The sequence below is a fragment of the Salvelinus alpinus genome, chromosome 13, assembly GCF_045679555.1.
Source record: "Salvelinus alpinus chromosome 13, SLU_Salpinus.1, whole genome shotgun sequence".
Classification (NCBI taxonomy): domain Eukaryota; kingdom Metazoa; phylum Chordata; class Actinopteri; order Salmoniformes; family Salmonidae; genus Salvelinus; species Salvelinus alpinus.
Window position 1 is genome coordinate 37,235,042 of NC_092098.1, and position 22,934 is coordinate 37,257,975.

General features: G+C 42.2%; 1 protein-coding gene across 5 annotated transcripts; it reads left to right on the forward strand.

Annotated features, from left to right (window-relative positions):
• Positions 1-798: 798 nt before the first annotated feature.
• On the forward strand, positions 799-20,159 carry LOC139537659 (methylosome subunit pICln-like). Of its 5 annotated transcripts, none has more exons than XM_071339233.1 (8): positions 799-1,201; positions 1,295-1,440; positions 1,587-1,723; positions 6,574-6,690; positions 6,917-7,021; positions 7,560-7,739; positions 15,670-15,789; positions 18,945-20,159. In XM_071339233.1, the coding sequence occupies exons 2-7, from the start codon at positions 1,322-1,324 to the stop codon at positions 15,747-15,749; spliced, it is 738 nt and encodes a 245-aa protein (XP_071195334.1). In that variant the 5' UTR covers positions 799-1,201; positions 1,295-1,321; the 3' UTR covers positions 15,750-15,789; positions 18,945-20,159. The 5 variants fall into 5 exon arrangements, with proteins under 5 accessions (XP_071195334.1, XP_071195331.1, XP_071195333.1 ...); XM_071339234.1 differs by having other exon boundaries at positions 957-1,201; positions 15,735-15,789; XM_071339230.1 differs by having other exon boundaries at positions 942-1,440; positions 1,587-1,728; positions 6,588-6,690; positions 18,945-19,283.
• The last annotated feature ends 2,775 nt before the right edge of the window (positions 20,160-22,934 follow it).

The window sequence follows — 22,934 nt, forward strand, 5'->3', positions numbered from 1 at the left end:
CCTACTTCATTTTAAATGACAAATCTGTTGGAGCAAATTATCATATAAAGGTAGGAGTACACTAGTTGGGAGGGGCAGTCTGACACACAGGCAGTCCTCTGCCAGGGGGAAGTTGGTGCCAATGATTCAAAAGTGTTCATTATTATTGTTTATTACATGTAGAATTGAAGACTGGGGAGACAACTATACTGTAGGTCTGGTATATCAACATGAGCTTATAGATTGGTTTTCTATGTTTTGTCTGTTACTCTTCAATACCTTTTTGTTAACTTTACTCTATTTTCTTTCATATTAATACGATCTTGTACATTTGTCATAATAAAAAGCTTTTTTAAACAAGGAATGGTAGGCCTACTTGTTTTCTGTCTCTTGAAAAGGGGAGAGGACAGCATGATGGTGTGAAATATTGATACAATCAGCTTTCTGACTAATGCAGGCATATCCACTTGAGAACCGTGCTTCTACATCTGCATTGCTTGCTGTTTGAGGTTTTAGGCTGGGTTTCTGTACAGCACTTTGAGATATCCGCTGATGTAAGAAGGGCTTTATAAATAAATTTGATTTGAGAACATCTGGAGGAAGTGTTGAGGGGGCATGTTTCCTTAAAGATGCATTCATGGAAGTTTAGTTGCTATTGTTTTCTCCAGAAATGTTGACGTGTGTGGTTGCTGTATGGTTTATTTACACGTCTTAACTCATGAAAACAATATTTTAGGTCGTTTTTTTTTGTTGCTAATCGATGTAGAGAGGTGTGCCCCTTTCTGTCAAATTAGGGCATTTCTGGAAAATACTTGTCTATTTTAGGTGGACTTTTGGCTCAAGAGCACCCCTAGTCGTTATTAAAGTTCCGTATGGTTTATTTGCGAGTTTGTTTTGCATGGTCGGGTGCCCCGGGTGGATTGGAGACGTCATTTACGTACCAATGGAATGGTCTACAAACAAACTCCGCATACCCGGAGCACTGGGCCTTTTAAAACGAACTCGCCCACTTTATAAACAACCAAATTACAGCGCTCAGAGGATAAATCGGCTGCTCCGCCCAAATCTCAATTAGACTACGCTCCGCCAACTACAGAAACTGGTGTGGAAAGCAGTTCGTTTGGAGTAAAATAACCATCGGAAAGGGGTCTGAAAAAGACTTTCAGAACACAGCAAGGCAACTAAAGGAGCGCAGTGTCATTCTCGTAACCGAATTGTCCAGGTAACCTCAAAATTCTCCGGACATCATACATCTTTGTTTATAAATCTGCAGATAGGTGGAAACTATCCTATCAACATGTTTAATTCACTCCAGGCGGGTTGGGAGGACAGGGAAGCCACGATGGTGAATCTGAAAAACGTATCTCCTCCAAGTGAAGGAATACGGTGCAATCAAGGTGAAATCACCGCTGTTTGGAATGGTGAAGGGCTGGGACCAGGGACTCTGTACATTGCAGAAACGTGAGTGTTTCCAGATTACTTATCAAGAAACTGCGCGTTTTGATTGAAATCGACTAGTATGTGTTTGACAAAGGCCTTCCTCATATTGGCTACCTGAAGTGCGTAAAATGTATTTTTAATTACATTTTTGTCTAATCTCTTGTCAGATGTGTATCATGGTTCGATGGGTCTGGAATGGGGTTTTCTTTGAAATACCCGTCAATCAGCCTCCATGCAATCTCACGCGACTTTACTGCGTACCCAGGAGAGCACCTGTACGTCATGGTCAACACCAAACTCAACGGTGAGGTTCCTCCAAAGATACTTTGTCTTTCTCTCAATTCCAGTGTATTCAGAATAGTCTCACTTTCCGAGGTGCAATGAGACCATACCATTATGAAAAGTTGAGCCTGTACATAGACCTAATTATTGTATACAATTATGCTCAAAAACGTTGCTTTGACATAAGCGGTTTCTCACAGTCGGGTGCATGCCAAGACAGACGGCATTGCCTACATTTTGTACACACAAGTAAGGGTGTATTCATTTATTCTGATTCCGTTTCAAAACGTTACGCAACAAACCGTTAAATTACAAAACGTTTTACTTTTGGAGTAAAGAGTTTCTCTAAGACAAATTCACGAAGGGCCCTCAGTTTCTTTCTCTTTGGTTCCCAACGTTAACGTAACCAGTTTCCATTGCACACGATTTTGCAACTTAATTTGACTAATGCCTTTTCATAAAAAAAATGAAAATAAAAGCAACCCTCAAAACAGCCCAAATGACATAGGCATTTATTTATTGTTCACCATAATAACTAATGATTCACACTGGCATGCCTCCTGTCCTGCCTGGTCTCATAGACTAGACGTAGCATAGTAAACGTGAACCCGGGATAACTCCATTAGTTTGGTATGGTTACGTAAGACAGATTAGTTACTTAATGCAGAATCAAAAGTAGGGTGGATGGGTGGGCATATAAAGCAAACGCCTAGCAACCCAAAGGTTGCGAATTCAAATCTTATCACGGACAACTTTAGCATTTTAACCTAACTCCTAAACTTAACAATAAAGCCTAGCTAATGTGTAAAATATTTTACATTTAGCAAGTTCTTAACATATCATATGAAATGGGTGATGGACAACCACAAATTAATACATACCATACGAAATGTGTCATACTAAATGGAGTTCCTCGGATTTACGTCAAGAATAATAGAAAATACTCTTGAGACCAGGTTGTCCTGTCAGGAACAGCCACCATTCATCCCACACATACTCACCCGCTGCTGAATGGCCTGTTTTTACCCCCTAGAGAGGCTCATTGTCATATTGCGGATGGGCGAGCTGCCAGTCACGGTTGCTCGGACATCCGATGCTCTTGAGAGCTTATTTACAGCTGAGTTGCTGCAGAGACTAAACAATAAGCAGTGTTTTTGCTTTATGTCTCAGGTCATGCCAAGGTCATTATAGACTTCACTTGCTCGCTTATGCCTATTCGTTGTGCCAATTGTTGTATTGTCGAAGGAACCTGCAAGTAAGCATTCTGTTGGACTGTGTATACCATGTGTATCCTGTACATACGACTAACAAAATGTGGAACTTTAAATTAAACTTAATTTTATTAATGCCAGTTAACTCTGATTGTAGTGCTCTTAGATTCATAAGCCGCTTGGCCACCTTCCATCTTTCCTACCAAACAAGTGTGTTTTAAATGTAAATAAAATATTGTTCCATTTGCACGTTGGACACTTGCTTGTATAGGTAGTGTAAGATCAAAATGAAAGTGTTTTTTTTTCTTCTTTGAGTTAAGCTTTGTGGGGCTTTCATTCCTTTTATGGAAAGAGCTGACATCCTTTGGGAGAGGAGGGTTTTCCTTAACCCAAGTTCTAGACCAAGTGGATCTCTGGTCTAGTTCTATTACATATACCCACCTTGCGGTGCCTGTTTGGGAACACTTTTCCCAAGTCCGAAGGTGTGTCTGTATACAGTTCTGATTGAAAAGTTGTCTTGTGCATTGCCGAGTAGGCAAGACTTGTCTGACATCTCATTACCCAGGAATGTTACACGAATACTGCAGTTTAACACGGCAAGATGTGGAGCAACATGGCATTATTGAGTAAATGTCATGAATCAAGCCCCTTACACAGTTAATTTCAGTTAACTATGTAAATAGTTAAACATTAAAGTTATCCTTTTTAGATAAAACAATACTAAATATATTCACTTGTCACCAATAACTGATTTGAAATACCGTTTTGCAGTGGTCAACAGTATCCTCAACGGCACCTTCTTGGGTTGCACCATGGTGTAGCTGGAGGACAGCTATTTTCTGTCTTCCTCTGGGTACATTGACTTCAATACAAACCCTTGGAGGCTCATGTTTCTCAACCCCTTAAATAGACTTCAACAGTAATTATGACGACTTCCGAAGGATGTTGCCCAACCTCAGCTCTTGCAGTATGAACTGACATGTTGTCCATCCAATTAATGGATCAGAGAATGAATTTAGCAGAGGTGTGGACTCGAGTCACATATGACTTGCAACTCGACTTTAACACCAGTGACTTGACTTGAGCCTTATGACTCAACCTGACTTGATGCCCAAATATGAAAAATGATCCTATTAAAAAGTGTGCAGCGCATCAACTGCATTTAACGGATTACAGTTTGAATCGGACAGCAGCCAATCAAATTGTGCCAGCTGAGAAAAAGTTGGGCGTGGCAGTGCAGAGGAACGTCGGCGGGTGAATTCAGATGGAGCCCTTGGAAAGATGATACCCAAAGATATAAAGACGACGCTGTATCAACAAAAAACATATTGCAACTTGCAAAACATGCGGGAAGGAAATTACAGACGGAGGCGCAACAATTTTCAACTTTGTTTGACATTTGAAGCTGACCAAAGAACGGTAAGTCCTGGCTAATCTAGCCGACAGCTATATATTTTATTACTTTACTAGTGTATCATGTAGGGTAACGTTAAATCAATGAGCCTCCAGTCAGTCAGTGCGGTAACGTGATCATTGCACCCAAGATTGCGCTACAACTGGCTAGGCAGTTGGTAGCCTAAATCCTGCCTGATGTTACTGCTGTTCCTAAAACCATTGACCTACTGTAACCACACAGAGAGAGTGTGTGTGAAGTTTGGGCGATTGTGTACAAGCCTACATCGCCCGATTGCTCATGGCTTCCCATGTATTTCCATGGAAATATGTTTATTTGGAAATGAATAAATGTATAGATATTTTTAAAAGCATTCATGATTTGCGTAAATGTAATATACTAACTATTACTCTTGTTAAAAATATGTATTACATTTGGTGAAGGGCACATTATGACTTGTTTAGGACTCGAAACTCAAAGTTTAGGACTTGGGATTTGCCTTGGGACTTGAGACTTACTTGTGACTTGTAAAACTATGACTTGGTCCCACCTCTGGAATATAGTACTGAAAGAATAAGCTAGTCTAGCTAGCCCTGTTCACCCAGGACTGCGCGGCAACGCATGACTCCAGCACCACCATCAAGTTTACTGACGATGGTGGTAGGCCTGATCACTGGCGATGAGACCACCTACAGGGAGGAGGTTAGTGACCTGACAGTGTGGTGCCAGGACATCAAGCTCTCCCTCAACATCAGTGAGACCAAGGAGCTGATCGTGGACTACAGGAAACGGTGGCAGCACGTCCACATCGACAGGGCTACAGTGGAAGTGGGTCGAGCTTCAAGTTCCTTAGTGTCCAAATCACTAAGGACTCACATGCGATGACTACAACTGCACCAATGAGTGCAATCTTGACTGGCTGCATCACTGCTTGGTATGGCAACAGCACCACCCTCAATCGCATGGTGCTACAGAGGGTGGTGCGGACAGCCCAGTACATCACCGTGGCCAAGCTCCCTGCCATCCAGGACCTCTCAGGCAGTGTGACAGACAGGAAGGCCAGAAAAAATGTCACTCCAGCCACCCAAACCATAGACTTTTCTCTGCTTCCGCACAGCAAGCAGTATCGGTGCATCTGACACAAACCGCTTCTATCCCCAAGCCATAAAACTGCTAAATAGCTAACAGTCCATGTAGCCATTCTCTATCTGAGTTGACCCTTGTATTTCATTTTTACACTCTATGCACACTTGCAGAACTCTACACACTCACTGACTCAACACACATAACATGCACACACATTTATACTGACTATGCGCACACACACTCACATAAAATCTTAATTTACATTGCTGCTACTGTTTCAAATATCCTGATGCCTAGTCACCTTACCCATATACACACTTTTGGTCATGTAGTGTATATGGACATCTGCTCTTTGAACATCTCATTCCAACCCCCCCCCCCCTTTGCTGCTATAACAGCCTCCCCTCTTCTGGGAAGGCTTTCCACTAGATGTTTGAACATTGCTGTGTGGACTTGATTCCATTCAGCCACGAGCATTAGTGAGGTCGGGCACTGATGTTGGGTGATTAGGCCTGGCTCGCAGTCAGCGTTCCAATTAATCTCCAAGGTTTGATGGGGTTGAGGTCAGGGCTTTGTGCAGGCAAGTCGAGTTCTTCCACACCGTTCTCGACAAACCATTTCTGTATGGACATCCTTTTGTGCACAGGGGCATTGTCATGCTGAAACAGGGAAGGGTCTTCCACAAAGTCGGAAGCACAGAATTGTCTAGAATGTCATTGTATGCTGTAGTGTTAAGATTTCCCTTCAATGGAATTAAGGGGCCTAGCCTGAACCATATAAAAACAGCCTCTCAACTAAACTTTAGTTGGCACTGTACGTTCTGCTGGCATCCGCAAAACCCAGATTCGTCCGTTGGACTGCCAGATGGTAAAGCGTCATTCATCACGCTAGAGAACACGGTTCCACTGCTCTGTTTGTGTGTGGGAGAATACACTCACCAGTAGCCCTAGTTGCATATGCAGGTGTGCCATAATGTGAGTGTCATGAGATTGCAACAGAGCTCTGTTCCACTTCTGACTCTATAGCTGTGTTTACACTGGCAGCCCTCTGATCTTTTGCCCAATTTTTAGTAGCAAAAGATCTGTCTGATTGGTCAAAAGACAAATTAAGTGATATAAATCTGAATTGGGCTCCCTGTGTAAACAGACTAACAAGTCTTCTCTCTATTTCCCCCCCCCCCAGATAACTGTGAGAAGTGTGCGGAGGAAGAGGATAATGAGAGTACTGATGATGACTGCAACGCGGATTCCATAAGTCCTGTTACAGAGATCCGTTTTGTGCCCAGTGATAAGGCTACCTGTAAGTGGGAACTGTGGAATACCATTCATGCATACTTCACCCTATTGTGAGCTCGTAATAGATATTCTTCAGGCCTGAGCTAAATTTGAAAAATGAACCTCAAACGAATGTTACTTAGATTGGACCAAATTGATGGTCCCTTTTACAGCTGTAAATCTATGGTTTGGGGAAAGGGTTGGTTTGGACAACTTTCCAAAATACTTTGAGTTTGTTTTCCACCCTCCAGTGGAGCCCATGTTCTCAGCCATCTCTGAATGCCAGGCCCTGCACCCTGACCCTGAAGACTCCGACTCTGACTTTGAGGGAGATGAGTACGATGTTGAAGAAGCTGGTGAGTGAGCACACCATGACCATGTTCACTATTCATTAGGGCACACAACAGAATGTTTTGCAACGGGGAAACAAATTAACCTTTCCCATTGGACAAGTCCAGGTAGTCCCTCCCTGCTTTAGTCTTCCTGCTGTTTTGGCGACTAATGAACACAACCCATCTTTCTTGCCTACAAATTAACTTATTTCTTGACATCTAGACTTGGATGTTTCATGTCCAAATGTCCTCAGTGCACCTCCTCGACACCTTGACAACTGTTCTGTGATCAGTATAAGGATGCACATTAATTTGTCTCATTCAAGTTGTTGGACTATGTCAGTGCTAAAAGAATAATTAAAGTTGGCTAACTTTCACCAAAGTATATATCTGGTGTATGATGCCATGCCTTAATGGCAAATTAAAAAATATATTTTTTTAAACTTTCATTTGAAAACCACAACATACTTTACAGTCCCACAGAATACTTTAATTGGGGTGCCCAATGTCAACTATGTGGACATTTGACTAACCTTTCGGTCTCCTGTCTCCCCACCCACAGAACAGGGTCAGATAGACCTGCCCACATTTTACAACTTTGAGGAGGGTCTGTCCCAGCTCACCCTGGAGGGCCAGGCCACCCTGGAAAGACTGGAGGGGATGCTGGCCGACTCTGCATCCCAGAAACACCACTGCATGGCCGGGGTCAGGCCCGAGGACACCCCAACGGGATGCTGCAATGGTATAAGCTTGAAATGCATTAGAATGTGGTCTGCATTGCTTTGTATATGTTCATTAGGGCATGCAATGGAAAAAGAAAATGAGTCCAAGTTGAACCTCACCATTTCAGTCTTTCTGTTTGGTGCCTAATGAACACCCTTGATTTGGGTAACAGTAGGTCCTAGGGGGTGGACATTTTGTGGTAGGACTGGAAAAATGCAAGATGCTCTGATGAAGATGCATGAAACATCAGCGACACACATCAGCATTAGATTATTGAAGGGAATCAATTTGCTGTCCTGAACCTCCTGCCAGGGTTTTACTTAAACAGTACTAAGCACCCCATCAGTAGGCTAGCCTCGAATTCCAAACTGAATAACGCTACGTTTCACTATTGTTTGAAGTAGCCCTTATGTTACTGAATGTATTCATTTCGTTATTAGCAAATGCTGCAAAAAGTACAGATGTGAAAATGCACAAAATGAACAGTAATATTTGGTTTGTCTAGTCAGCTGGACAGTTTTGTCCAACTTTTGATCTATTAATTTCCCAATAATCTTGACTGTTCGCTTTCAATTTCTACCATGGTTATGCATATGCTTTTCATATTTCTACTGTAAGAAACATTTTAATTGAGTGTTGTCCCTGATATAGGCCAATTCTCATGAGTGTTAAGGGTTAAGAAACGCAGCAAATTCAGCTGTTTAAGGCTTGTTCAGCAGTCCAGTAGAAATAAAATGTAAGCTAAAGCACTAGCACACAAGTACACCTATTAATGTACAGTGCATTTGGAAAGTATTCAGACCCCTTGATCTTTTTCACATTTTGTTACGTTACAGCCTTATTCTAAAACTGATTGAAATGTTTTTTTTCCACCTCAATCTACACACAATACCATAATACCCATAATGACAAAGCAACAAGTTTGACATTTTTGCACATAAAATAAAAAACTGATATCACATTTACATAAGTATTCAGACCCTTTACTCAGTACTTTGTTGAAGCACCTTTGGCAGAGATTACAGCCTCGAGTCTTCTTGGGTATGACGCTACAAGCTTGGCACACGTATTTGGGGAGTTTCTCCCATTCTTCTCTGCATATCCTCTCAAGCTCTGTCAAGTTGGATGGAGAGTGTCGCTGCACAGCTATTTTCAGGTCTCTCCCTCCAGAGATGTTAGATCGGGTTCAAGTCCGGGCTCTGGCTGGGCCACTCAAGGACATTCAGAGACTTGTCCCGAAGCCACTCCTGCGTTGTTTTGGCTATGTGCTTAGGGTCGTTGTCCTGTTGGAAGGTGAACCTTCGCCCCAGTCTGAGAACCTGCTCCAGAGCACTCAGGACTTCATCAAGTATCTCTCTGTACTTTGCTCCGTTCATCTTCCCCTCGAGCCTTACTAGTCTCCCAGTTCCTGCCCCTGAAAAACATCCCCACTGCATGATGCTGCCACCACATTGCTTCACCGTAGGGATGGTGCCAGGTTTCCTCCAGATGTGGCGCTTGGCATTCAAGCCAAAGAGTAAACTCTGTTTCATCAGACCAGAGAACATTGTTTCTCATGGTCTGAGAGTCCTTTAGTAGGTGCCTTTTGGCAAACTCCAAGAGGGCTGTCATGTGCCTTTAACTGAAGAGTGGCTTCTGTCTGGCCACTACCATAAAGGCCTGATTGGTGGAATGCTGCAGAGATGGTTGTCCTTCTGGAAGGTTCTACCATCTCCACAGAGCAACTCTGGAGCTCTGTTAGTGACCATCGGATTCTTGGTCACCTCCCTGACCAAGGGCCTTCTCCCCCGATTGCTCAGTTTGTCTAGGAGACCAGCTCTAGGAAGAGTCTTGGTGGTTCCAAACATCTTCCATTGGATGCCACTGTGTTCTTGAAGACCTTCAATTCTGCAGCCAATTTCTTTTTTGTTGGTTTCTTTCCCCAGATCTGTGCCTCGACACAATCCTGTCACGGAGCTCTAGGGATAATTCCTTCAAACTCATGGCTTGCTCTGACATGCACTGTCAACTGTGGGACCTAATGTAGAGAGGTGTGCCTTTTCAAATCATGTCCAATCAATTGAATTTACCACAGGTGGACTCCGATCACGTTGTAGAAACATCAAGGACGATCAATGGAAACAGGATGCACCTGAGCTCAATTTCAAGTCTTATAGCAAAGGGTCTGAATACTTATGGAAATGTTTTTTACTTCTAAACCTGTTTTCGCTTTGTCATTATGGGGTATTGTATGTACAGTTGAAGTCGGAAGTTTACATACACCTTAGCCAAATGCATTTAAACTCATATTTTCACAATTCCTGACATTTAATTCTAGTAAAAATAACCTGTCTTAGGTCAGTTAGGAATACCACTTTATTTTAAGAATGTGAAATGTCAGAATAATAGGAGATAATTATTTATTAGAACAAGTTCTCATTAACAACTGTGACCTGACCAAGATAAAGCAAAGCAGTGCGACAACAACACAGTTACACATAAACAAACGTACAGACAATAACACAATAGAAAATAAAAATAGACAAATCTATTTACAGTGCTTGCAGATGTAGGGAGGTAGGCAATAAATAGGTAATGGAGGTGAAAAAAAACAGTTTAGCATTAATACTGGAGTGATAGATGTGCAAGTAGAGATACTGTTGTGCAAGAGGGTAAGTAATAATATGGGGATGAGGTAGTTGGGTGTGCTATTTACAGATTGGCTGTGTACAGTGATCGGTAAGCTGCTCTGACAGCTGATGCTTAAAGTTAGAGAGGGAGATATGACTCCAGCTAGAGATTTTTGCAATTCGTTCCAGTAATTGGCAGCAGAGAACTGGAAATGGAAAGGCGGCCAAAGGAAGTGTTGGCTTTGGGGATGACCAGTGCAATATACAGTTGAAGTTGGACGTTTACATACACCTTAGCCAAATACAGTTAAACTCAGTTTTTCACAATTCCTTACATTTAATCCTTGTAAAAAGTCCCTGTTTTAGGTCTGTTAGGATCACCACTTTATTTTAAGAATGTGAAATGTGAGCATAATTATAATTATTTATTTCAGCTTTTATTTCTTTCATCACATTCCCAGTGGGTCAGAAGTTTACATGCACTCAATTAGTATTTGGTAGCATTGCCTTTTAAATTGTTTAACTTGGGTCAAACGGTTCGGGTAGCCATCTACAAGCTTCCCACAATAAGTTGGGTGAGTTTTGGCCTATTCCTCCTGACAGAGCTGGTGTAACTGAGTCAGGTTTGTAGGCCTCCTCGCTCGCACATGCTTTTTCAGTTCTGCCCACACATTTTCTGTAGGATTGAGGTCAGGGCTTTGTAATGGCCGCTCCAATAATTTTACTTTTATCCTTAAGCCATTTTGCCACAACTTTGGAAGTATGCTTGGGGTCATTGTCCATTTGGAAGACCCAATTGCGACAAAGCTTTAACATCCTGACTGATGTTGCTTCAATATTTTCCATCCTCATGATGCCATCTATTTTGTGAAGTGCACCACTCCCTCCTGCAGCAAAGCAGCCCCACAACATGATGCTGCCACCCCCGTACTTCACGGTTGGGATGGTGTTCTTCGGCTTGCAAGCATCCCACTTTTTAACGATGGTCATTATGGCCAAACAGTTCTATTTTTGTTTCATCAGACCAGAGGACATTTCTCCAAAAAGTATGATCTTTGTCCCCATGTGCAGTTGCAAACCGTAGTCTCGCTTTTTTTATGGCGGTTTTGTAGCAGTGGCTTCTTCCTTGCTGAGCAGCCTTTCAGGTTATGTCGAAATAGGACTCGTTTTACTGTGGATATAGATACGTTTGTACCTGTTTCCTCCAGCATCTTCACAAGGTCCTTCGCTGTTGTTCTGGGGTTGATTTGCGCTTTTCGCACCAAAGTACGTTCATCTCTAGGAGACAGAATGCGTCTCCTTCCTGAGCGGTATGACGGCTGCGTGGTCCCATGGTGTTTTATATTTGCATACTATTGTTTGCACAGATGAACGTGGTACCTTCAGGCATTTGGAAATTGCTCCCAAGGATGAACCAGACTTGTGGAGGTCTACAATTTTTTTTCCTGAGGTCTTGGCTGATTTCTTTTGATTTTCCTATGATGTCAAGCAAAGAGGCACTGAGTTTGAAGGTAGGCCTTGAAATACATCCACAGGTACACTGTGGAATTGACTATCAGAAGCTTCTAAATCCATTACATTTTCTGGAATATTCCAAGCTGTTTTAAAGGGAGAGTCAACTTAGTGTATGTAAACATCTGACCCACTGGAATTGTCGTACAGTGAAGTAATCTCTAAACAACTGTTGGAAAAATTACTTGTCATGCACAAAGTAGATGTCCTAACCGACTTGCCAAAACTATAGTTTAACACTATGTGGAGTGGTTGAAACACTTAGGTTGAAGTCATTAAAACTAGTTTGTGAACTTCTGACTTCAACTGTAGATTGAAGATTTAAGAAATCTATTTTAGAATAAGGCTGTAACAAAACATGGGAAAAGTCTAGGGGTCTGAATACTGTCCGACTGCACTGTATGATGTTAGAAGGAAATGCATAGTCTTGTTTTCATTTGAACTCTCACTGGATTATTACCACCCCAAATCCTTTTAGGTCAAGGGACATATAAAGTGTTTTCTTTTTTTGAGGGTCTTATTTATTAGGGCACGCAGCAGAAAGCTCTTTAAAATGTTTTGCAATGGAAATTGGTGTATAAGTTGTCTCCCTGTTTGTCAGTTTTCTGTTTGGTGCTGAATGAATACCACCCACGGGTCTGCTTTAGGAGATTAAGCTCAGATTGAGTGGCACACCACCAGCAGATGGCCCAAGTGAAGCAATCAAGCAGACTTCCGACAGTCACCACCTTTTGTGGTGACGTTTCCACTAGTTACAGATCTAGAATCAGCTTCCACTCCCCTAATCTTATCCTTTAGTGAAGGAAATGCAAAATGGATCCAAGATCATGTAGGGGCAACTTCACCCTTCACCACATTAGACATGTTGACACCTAAGTCAAACTTTATTGGTCATGTACACATATTTAGCAGATGTTATTGTGGGTGTAGCGAAATGCTTGTTCCAAGCTCAAACAGTGCAGTAGTATCTAACATCTAAAAAACGTTGAGTGAGGTTGTTTTCCTGACACCACTCTCCCAGGGCCCTCGCCTCCTCCCTGTAGCCTGTCTCATTGTTGGTAATCAGGCCTACTACTGTTGTCATCGGAAAAGATCTGCAAAATCTGTTATCTGAGTTGGAGGTGTGCGTGGCCACGCAGTCAAAGGTGAACAGGGAGTACAGGAGGGGGCTTAGCGCACACACCCTTGTGGGGCCCCTGTGTTGCGGATCCGCAAAGTGGAGGTGTCCGTAAACACTCCAGCCCGCTTGTCTGTGCATGCTCTGAGGACGTAGCTACAGATGCCGTCTGGGCCGGCAGCCTTGCGAGGGTTAACGCGCATAATTGTCTTACTCAATGGCTACGGAGAAGGAGAGCCCACAGTCCTGCGTCGGTGGCTCTGTGTTATCCTCAAAAGCGGGCGACGGTGTTTAGCTTGTCCGGTTTTCATGGTTGTCTGTAGACCCTCTCACATCTTGTCTGAGCCATTGAATTGCGACTCTACTTTGTCTCTGTACTGACCTTTTTGCGTGTTTGATTGCCTTATGTAGGGAAAAACTACACTTTGTATTCGGCCATATTCCCAGTCACCTTGCCATGGTTAAATGCGGTGGTTCGCGCTTTCAGTTTTATGCAACTGCTGCCATCTATCCACGGTTTCTGAGTTGGGTAGGTTTTAAGTCAGTGGGTACAACATCTCCTATAAACTTCCTGTTGAGCTCAACCATATTCATTGACGTGATTCTCAGAGGCTACCCAGAACATATCCCAGTCCGCGTGATCAAAATCTTGAAGCATGAATTCCAATTGATCAGACCAGTGTTGAATAGACCTTAGCATGGGTACTTCCTGTTTGAGTTTCTGCCTAAAGGAAGGGAAGAGCAAAATGGAGTCGCTCAGATTTGCAGAAGGGAGGGTGCGGGAAGGCCTTGTAGGCATTTTGAAAAGTTGAGTAGCAGTGGTCCAATGTTTTACCGGAGCGAGTACTACAGTCAATTTGTTGGTAGAACTTCAGTAACGTTTTCCTGAAATTTGCTTTGATATGTGGTTTCCAGTTTTCATAAAGTCCAGTGAAGTTCCTTGAGGGCCGTTGTGGTATTGGCTTGAGGGGGAATATACACGGCTGTGACTAACCAAAGATAATTATCTTGTGAGGTCAGCATTTGAGGTATTCTTGGTCGGGGGAACTAAAGGACTTGAGTTCCTGTATGTTATCACAATCGCACCATGAGTAGTTAATGATGAAACATACACCCCTGCCTTCTTCCCAGAGAGATTTATTCCTGTCTCCGTGATGTACTGAGAACACAGCTGGCTGTATGGACAGTATATCCCGATAGAGCCATGTTTCCGTGAAACCGAGTATGTTACAATCCCTGATGTCTCTCTGGAAGGAGGTGCTCGTCTACTTTATTATCCAGAGGCTGAACAATGGTGAGTAATATACTCGGAAGCAGTGGATGGTGTGCATGCCTCGTGAGTCGGACCAGAAGTCCACTCCGAATACGTCTTCTCCGCCGGCGGTGTTTTGGAGCAGCCTCTGGAATAAGTTAAATTGCCTTGGGGGGGGGGGGGGGGGTACGAACAAATTATCCAATCCGGGAAAATCATAATGCTGGTGAGTTACCGCTGCTCTGATATCCAAAAGTCATTTATGGCTGTATGTAATAACACAATTCTGGGCTAATAATGTAAGAAATAACCCAAACTAAATCATGCAAAGTTGCTTAGGAGCAGAACTGCCATATCTGTCGTCGCCATCTTACATTACATGCCAGCATAGCACATTCCATTCCATTTCGGTCGGAGTGTAGTGTCATGTATATGCTACAGCGAATGTCCTATATAGATTTATGAGTTGTGACTGAGGTGTTTGAAACAGGATGGCGGAGTGCACTTGTTGCATGCATTCCATAAATTCTATAGGTCAATGCTGCTGGTTCCACAAAGCTTTGCTTTGCTACGCTGCTGCCTGGCTTTTCTGAATCAGAGTGCAATTGACACCCGACACTAACCTTTTTGGTCTGTGACCTTAGGGTAGCTAGTGTATCCCCAGCCTATTCTTGATTATATTCCACTTATTTGAACTATTCCAGTTCTAGCATGGCTGATCTGATACCATGAACTGGTCAACTAATCGTCAAGCCTTTGATTAGTAAGCCTTTCCTCAAACGAACTGCTTAACTGAATGAACAGCGACAAAGTGAAATATGAGTATTTATTAAAATAGTTTTGGTCATAGCCTCATCTCAGGAATTGTCCTTGGAGCCGGATGATATGATTGCAGGTAGCTAGCCCAATGGGGGAAAACTTCCATCAATTACCCCAACCCCAACCCCAACACCCCCCCCCCCCCCCCCTGCTGGGAGAAAGGAGTCTGATGGGTTTTAAACTGGTGTTTTTAAGATTATAAGTGCCTTTGAACGGGGTATGGTAGTTGCCAGGTGCACCGGTTTTTTAAGAACTGCAACACTGCTGGGTTTTTCACACTCCAGTTTCATTTGTGTATCAAGAATGGTCCATAACGCAAAGGACATCCAGCCAATTTGGCACAACTGTGCGACGCATTGGAGTCAACATGGGCCAGCAGCCATGTGGAATGCTTTCAACACCTTGTAAAGTAAATGCCCCAACAAACAGAGGCCGTGTTGAGGGCAAAAGGGGGGAGTGCGCAACTCAATTTTAGGAAGGTGTTCCTAATGCTAGGTATACTCTGTGCAAGTGTCATTTTCAGTAGGGAAAGATTTTTGAATGGAGTGAAACGGGGAGGTACAGCCTTATCCAATGAACACATTTTCTCTTTCCATGGCAAAACATTTTGCTACAGTTTGATCTTCTGAACATTACCCAGGTGTCCAGAAGGGAAAGTTGTTTCATGAAATACTTCTGACTCCTACCCTTCCTCTCCACCTCCAGAGTGTGGTGCAGTAGGGGTCTCAGGACAGTTTGAAGACGCCGACGTTGATCATTGGTAAGACTTTCACCCTCCTCCTTGGAATAGGTTATAGTGATTTAGATTTTCATTGGATAATTAAAAGTACAGTACCAGTCAAGTTTGGACACACCTACTCATTCCAGGGGTTTTCTTTTTTTAAACTTTTTTTCTACATTGTAGAATAATAGTGAAGACAACTATAAAATAACACATGGAATCATGTCATCTCAAATATATATTTTGATTTTAACACTTTTGGTTACTACCAGAAGTGTTAAAATCTAAATATATATGTGAGATTCTTCAAAGTAGCCATCCTTTGCCTAACCAGCTTTGCACACTCTTGGCATTCTCTCAACCAGCTTCACAAAGGATGTCACCTGGAATGCATTTCAATTAACAGGTGTGCGTTGTTCATTTGTGGAATTTCTTTCTTTAATGTGTTTGAGCCAAGCAGTTGTGTTAAGGTAGGGGGATATACAGAAGATAGCCCTATTTGGTAAAAGACCAAGACGATATTATGGCACGAACAGCTCAAATAGGAAAAGAGAAATGACAGTCCGTCATTACTTCAAGACACGAAGGTCAGTCAAGTTGGACAATTTCAAGAACTTTGAACATTTCAAGTGCAGTCGCAAAAATCATCAAGCGCTATGATGAAACTGGCTCTCATGAAGACAGCCTCAAAAGAACACCCAGAGTTACCTCTGCTTAATACGGTAAGTTAATTAGTTACCAACCTGAGAAATTGCAGCCCAAATAAATGCTTCAGAGTTCAAGTAACAGACACATCTCAACTGTTCAGAGGAGACTGTGTGAATCAGGCCTTCATAGTCGAATTGCTGCAAAGAAACCACTACTAAAGGACCCCAATAAGAAGAGACTTGTTTGGGCCAAGAAACACGAGCAATGGACAGTAGACCGGTGGAAATATGTTCTTTGCTCGGAGTCAAAATTTGAGGTTTTTGGTTCCAACCGCTGTGTCTTTGTGAGACGCAGAGTAGGTGAATGGATGATTTCCGCATGTGTGGTTCCCACCGTGAAGCATGGAGGTGTGGGGGTGCTTTGCTGGTGACACTGATTTATTCAGAATTCAAGGCACACTTAACTTCTTTGGGCTTGGGGGCAGTATTTTGACGTCTGGATGACAAGCGTGCCCAAAGTAAACTGCCTGTTACTCAGGCCCAGAAGCTAGGATATGCATATAATTGGTAGATTTGGATAGAAAACACAAGTTTCCAAAACTGTTACAATGTCTGTGTATAACAGAACCGATATGGCAGGTGACAACCTGAGGAAAATCCATCCAGGAAGTGGGATTTTTTTGATGTGGGTGGTTTTCAATTGAATGCCTAATGGGTTAGGACCCAGATTGCAGTTCCTATGGCTTCCACTAGATGTCAACAGTCTTTAGACATTGTTTCAGGCTTGTTTTCTGAAATATCAAGAAGAATTAGACCTTTCTGTCAGGGGACTGGAGAAGCATGCAGTACTTGTTTGCGCGCATGACTGTGTGCGCGCCCTTCGTTGTTTTTCCTTTCTATTGAATACGCTATTGTCCGGTTGAAATATTAGATTTATTTAGACAATTGACAACCTGAGGATTAATTATAAACATCGTTTGACATGTTTCAACGAACTTTACCGGTACTATTAGGATGTATTCGTCAGCATGTTTTGACCGCCATGGAGCCAGTGGATTACTGAACAAAACGTGCCAACAAATCTGAGTTTTTGGCATATAAAGAGACTTTATTGAACAAAACAAACATTTATTGTGTAGCTGGGACTCTTGTGACTGCAACCAGATGAAGATCTTCAAAGGTAAGTGATTAATTTTATCTCTATTTCTGACTTTCGTGACTCCTCTACTTAGTAGGAAAATGTTTGTATGCTTTTGTAAGCGGGGCGCTGTCCTCAGATAATCGCCTCTTTGAAATCTGACAAAGCGGCTGGATTAACAAGAAGTTAATCTTTAAGCCGATATATAACACTTGTATTTTTATGAATGTTTATTATGACTTTCTTTATTTTGAGTTTGGCGCGCTGCAATTTCACCGGCTGATGTCGAGGCGCCAGAGGTTTTAACCAGCATGGCTACCAGAGCATTCTGCCATCCCATCTGGTTTGCGCTTAGTGGGACTGTCATTTGTTTTTCAACAGGACAATGACCCAACATCTCCAGGCTATATAAGGGCTATTTGACCAAGAATGACAGTGGAGTGCTGCATCAGATGACCTAGCCTTCAATCACCCAACCTCAACCCAACTGAGATTGTTTGGGATGAGTTGGACCGCTGTGTGAAGGAAAAGCCGCTAACAAGTGCTCATTATATGTGGGAACTCCTTCAAGACTGTTCGAAAAGAATTGCAGGTGAAGTTGGTTGAGAAAATGCCAAGAGTGTGCAAAGCTGCCATCAAGGCAAAGGGTGGCTACTTTGAAGAATCTGAAATATATTTTGATTTCACTTTTCGTTGGTTACTACATTATTCCATATGTGTTAATAGTTTTGATGTCTTCACTTATTCTACAATGTAGAAAATAGTAAAAAATAAAGAAACCCTTGAATGAGTAGGTGTCTGAACTTTTGACTGGTACTGTACATAGAAGACTTCTCCAGCTGGTTGACTCATGTAATTCAGTGTTTCCATCACTAGCACACCTGATTCAACTAGTCAAAGCTCTTTTGTTAGCTGTGTCAGGTGTGTTAGTATTGGAATAGACTAAGTGTAACGGCTGGGTGTCCTTGAACAGCGGTTAGGGAAACACTTCTATTATGCCTCAATTATTTGGGATTATGATTGGCTCTATATACTCCTGTGCTGTTGTAAATGATTTAGTGTGATTATGAACTGCTCTGTTCCCGTGCGTCGCGCTAACGATCCCTGTACTGTAATCAAGCTGGGCAGTTCTAATATGCTCGTTGGCAGAGACTGCCTAGGATGGCCTGCAACTGATAAATTCCACCTTCCATTCACCCGTTGCACAAGTTCCCCCTAGACTTTACAGTGTGATTTAATCATTAACACACATGCTCCAGTCCCTTACCCAAAGGCCACCTATAGCATGTTTAAGCAGTCATTTTCTTTAGTGTTTTTTGGACTAATGGTGAGATGGCCATGATGTCACCATTGTCAGGTCCAGTTCCTGGCCACTAATCAGCCTTGTGAAATGTGATCTTGTGTTGCAGATGGAACAGAGGCCCTTGTTCGCACCCTCCTGACCGAAAGCTTTTTGAAAACGGGGGTATTAGGGTGGAATTGAAGTGTGGGGGGGCCTAAAGGTCTGATTGCGTAACACAGATGCAAGGCACTGGGTCTCTGAATGAGTACAGATAAATAATTTTAAGTCTCACCCGGCTAATCTCTACTGGCAGGTCACGATAGGCCTCGAAGTCTGGAGGACTAAAGCAAATAACAACTCACTTTTTTGTGAAACGTTTCCATTTTTGTTACTGAAAGAATAGACCAGCCAGCAGATTTATTTTGAGCTTTGTATGTTCAAATAATAAAACTTGGTTTTGTATAAAGCAAAGTGTGTGTGTGAGAGAGCGAGAGTGGATGAATTGGTAGTCGAACATAATCTGTCATCCGAAATGAGCACACTTTCAAACAGCAACTTGTAAATCTTATCAACCTTCTCCTGTAATTATCAACCTGCGTTTAACAAGTGATCAATTGCAGGATAAGGATTTGAGATGTAATGCTGGTGGGATGTTCAGTTGGCTGCCACAGACCAGCTCTAGAGCCATAACAACATTTGTTTGCTGAAAATACTTTGTTTGCCAACTGGCACCCTGGTTCAGTGGCATGGTGTGGATTTCTGTAGGACTGCTTCTCTTCCGGATGGGTTGGTGCCCACACTGCCCAGCCACTCTACACCCCCCCACCCCCCAGTTGTTGAAAGAAAGAGGCAGCTTTGTGTGGGGGGTCTGGCTATACTGACATGCAGAGAAAGAATGGATTCAGAGGGAGAGGATTTATGCTGAAATAGTGACCGCTCAGCACCCAATCACCATCCCAGCCCTCTGTTCCTTCTCAATCAGAAGGGAAATAGCCTTCCCTAGACTTTCTGCACACAGTGTGCATTTTAATCAGAGGGAAAGCATTGTTGAATTAAATGTAGAATTACTTAATGAAAAATTGCATTAGGCTACTGGTTCCCAATGTATTTTTTTTGATCCTGCTTTGGAATGTACTGCTAACTGATATCGGTTTCCACTAGCTCTAAAAAATGCAGGATAATGTGGATGTTGCTGAACAACCAGCTAACAATTTAAACTGTTTGGAGGAAACAAAGTTTTATATTCACATTTCAAAAGTGAGTTCACTTAAAATACTTTTGTCATCTTCAGGATCAGATTCTGAGCTAACAAGTTCTACAGTAAAGGATGTTGTGCGGTGTTGACTGTTTATTTCGTTTGTAATGATCAATTATGGCGATTGAATCTCTAAAGCCAACTGTACTGGACGGACACTCCACCCAGCTTACCGCCTTCCCCAGAGATTAAAATACTGATTTATACGATAACATGGTTATACAAACAGTTCCATGTTTTCTAGTGGTGAAAATGCCCAATATAATTTAAGCAATTTCCTTTAGCATTACTTATGGCTTTTGGGATATGTGGTAATATTGTGATGGTGTATTCTGAGAGAATCCCCATATTTCAGAAGATTTGTTTAAATCTTAAAACATTTTATTTTGAACATGAACTTTTTCCCTTTTTTTTTAGCAATTCTTTAACTAAACAAGCTTCTGTTCAGCTAAAGCAAAAACAAAGTGTCTTTGTCTCATGAAATACATTTCAGCTTGTAGGTAGTTATGTGAAATTTGATGCACCGTTTGCCCATCTGAATTGCAGCAGAACACTGAAAATAGAGGCCGCTCGTAGAACGACTACTAGGATAAAAATCTAGACATACCGAGAAATACAAACAGACGCAAATTTAAATGCCGCCCTAATCCTTATGTCCTTTAAAAAAATAAGTTTATTTTTGAATTATGTAGCACAATCACCACTGACAGCAATACAGCTCTCTTAAAGAACAAAACAATCTATATGCATCATTTAACAAATGGAATACTCTTCTTTGGCCTGAGAAGCTACCGAGGTACTGCTGGCCAAACAGCATTGTAAAATTCATTCTACAATCAATATATTGAGTAGAGGCATTTTTTTGTGTTTTCTATGACTGTCTAAAACTGCTCCCTATTCACTAGTTTGTGTGTGTGGTGCACTACTTTTGACCAGGGCTTATAGGGCTGTGGTCAAAAGTAGTGCACTATATATAGGGAATAGGATGCCATTTCAAAGACTCCCTGTTATGTAACTGCAATAAGGTAATGCCCGGGTCTGCCTAAACATTAGTTTGCTCTCTCTTTCTGCCAAAGAGCAAACTGACCTTTGCAGTTATAATGCATTGTTTGACATGAACATATTACCCCTTAAATGTCTAATCATCATGATCCAGACTAGTCATAACATAACCCTTGTTTTTAGACATTTATACCTGGAATGGTACCATGACTCTAAAATGGGACAGTTGACGCTTGTTGAAAATCCAGCACACATGCAAAGACTAAGGTACTCCATCGTTTGGAACAGAAAGTTCATATTAAACTTGAGGGGCTGCAAACACCTGGCTCCATTTGTGATGCAGAATTTCTTTCTACTGAGGTATGTCACAATGACTGATGACATTAGGGAGAGGCCTGGTGCCCAAATGGATGTACAGTACCTTGTGAAAGTATTCACCACCCCCTTGGCCATTTTTCTTATTTTGTTGCCTTACAACCTGGAATTAAGATTTATTTTTTGGGGAGGTTTGTATCATTTGATTTACACACCTTTTTTATTTATTTATTGTGAAACAAACAAGAAATGAGAAACAGAACTTGAGCGTGCATAACTAGTCACTGCCCCAAAGTCGATACTTTGTAGAGCCACCTTTTGCAGCAATTACAGCTGCAAGTCGCTTTGGGTACGTCTCTATAAGCTTGGCACATCTGGCCACTGGGATTTTTGCCCATTCTTCAAGGCAAAACTACTCCAGCTCCTTCAAGTTGGATGGGTTCCGCTTGTGTACAGCAATCTTTAAGTCATACCATAGATTCTCAATTGGATTGAGGTCTGGGCTTTGACTAGGCCCTTCCAGGACATTTAAATGTTTCCGTTTAAACCACTCAAGTGTTGCTTTAGCAGTATGCTTAGGGTCATTGTCTTGCTGGAAGGTGACCCTCCGTCCCAGTCTCAAATCTCTGGAAGACTGAAACAGGTTTCCCTCAATTTCCCTGTATTTAGCACCCTCCATTATTCCTTCAATTATGACCAGTTTCCCAGTCCCTGCCAATGGAAAAACTTCCCATAGGATAGGGTTCTTGGGGTGTTGGGTTTGTGCCAGACAGCATTTTCCTTGATGGCCAAAAAGCTCAAATTTAGTCTCGCCTGACCAGAGTACCTTCTTCCATATGTTTGGGGAGTCTCCAACATGCCTTTTGGACAACACCAAACATGTTTGCTAATTTTTTCTTTAAGCAATGGCTTTTTTCTTGACACACTTCTGTAAAGCCCAGCTAAAGTGGTCCTATGGACAGATACTCCAATCTCCGCTGTGGAGCTTTGCAGCTCCTTCAGGGTTATCTTTGGTCTCTTTGTTGCCTCTCTGATTAATGCCCTCCTTGCCTGGTCCATGAGTTTTGATGGGTGACCCTCTCTTGGCAGGTTTATTGTAGTGCCATATTATTTCCCTTTTTTAAATAATTAATTCAATGGTGCTCTGTGATGTTCAAAGTTTAGAATATTTTTTTATAACCCAACCCTGATCTGTACTTCTCCACAACTTTGTCCCTGACCTGTTTGGAGAGCTCCTTGGTCTTCATGGTGCCGCTTGCTTGGTGGTGCCCCTTGTTTAGTGGTGTTGCAGACTCTGGGGCCTTTCAGAACGTGTATACTGAGATCATGTGACACTTAGATTGCACACAGGTGGACTTTAATTATGTGACTTCTGAAGGTAATTGGTTGCACCAGATCTTATTTAGGCGCTTCATAGCAAAGGGGTTGCATACATATGCATGCACCACTTTTGTTTACTTGTTTCAAAAATGTCAAAAAAAAATATTTTTTTACACTTCACCAATTTGGACTTTTTGTATGTCCATTACATGAAATCCAAATAAA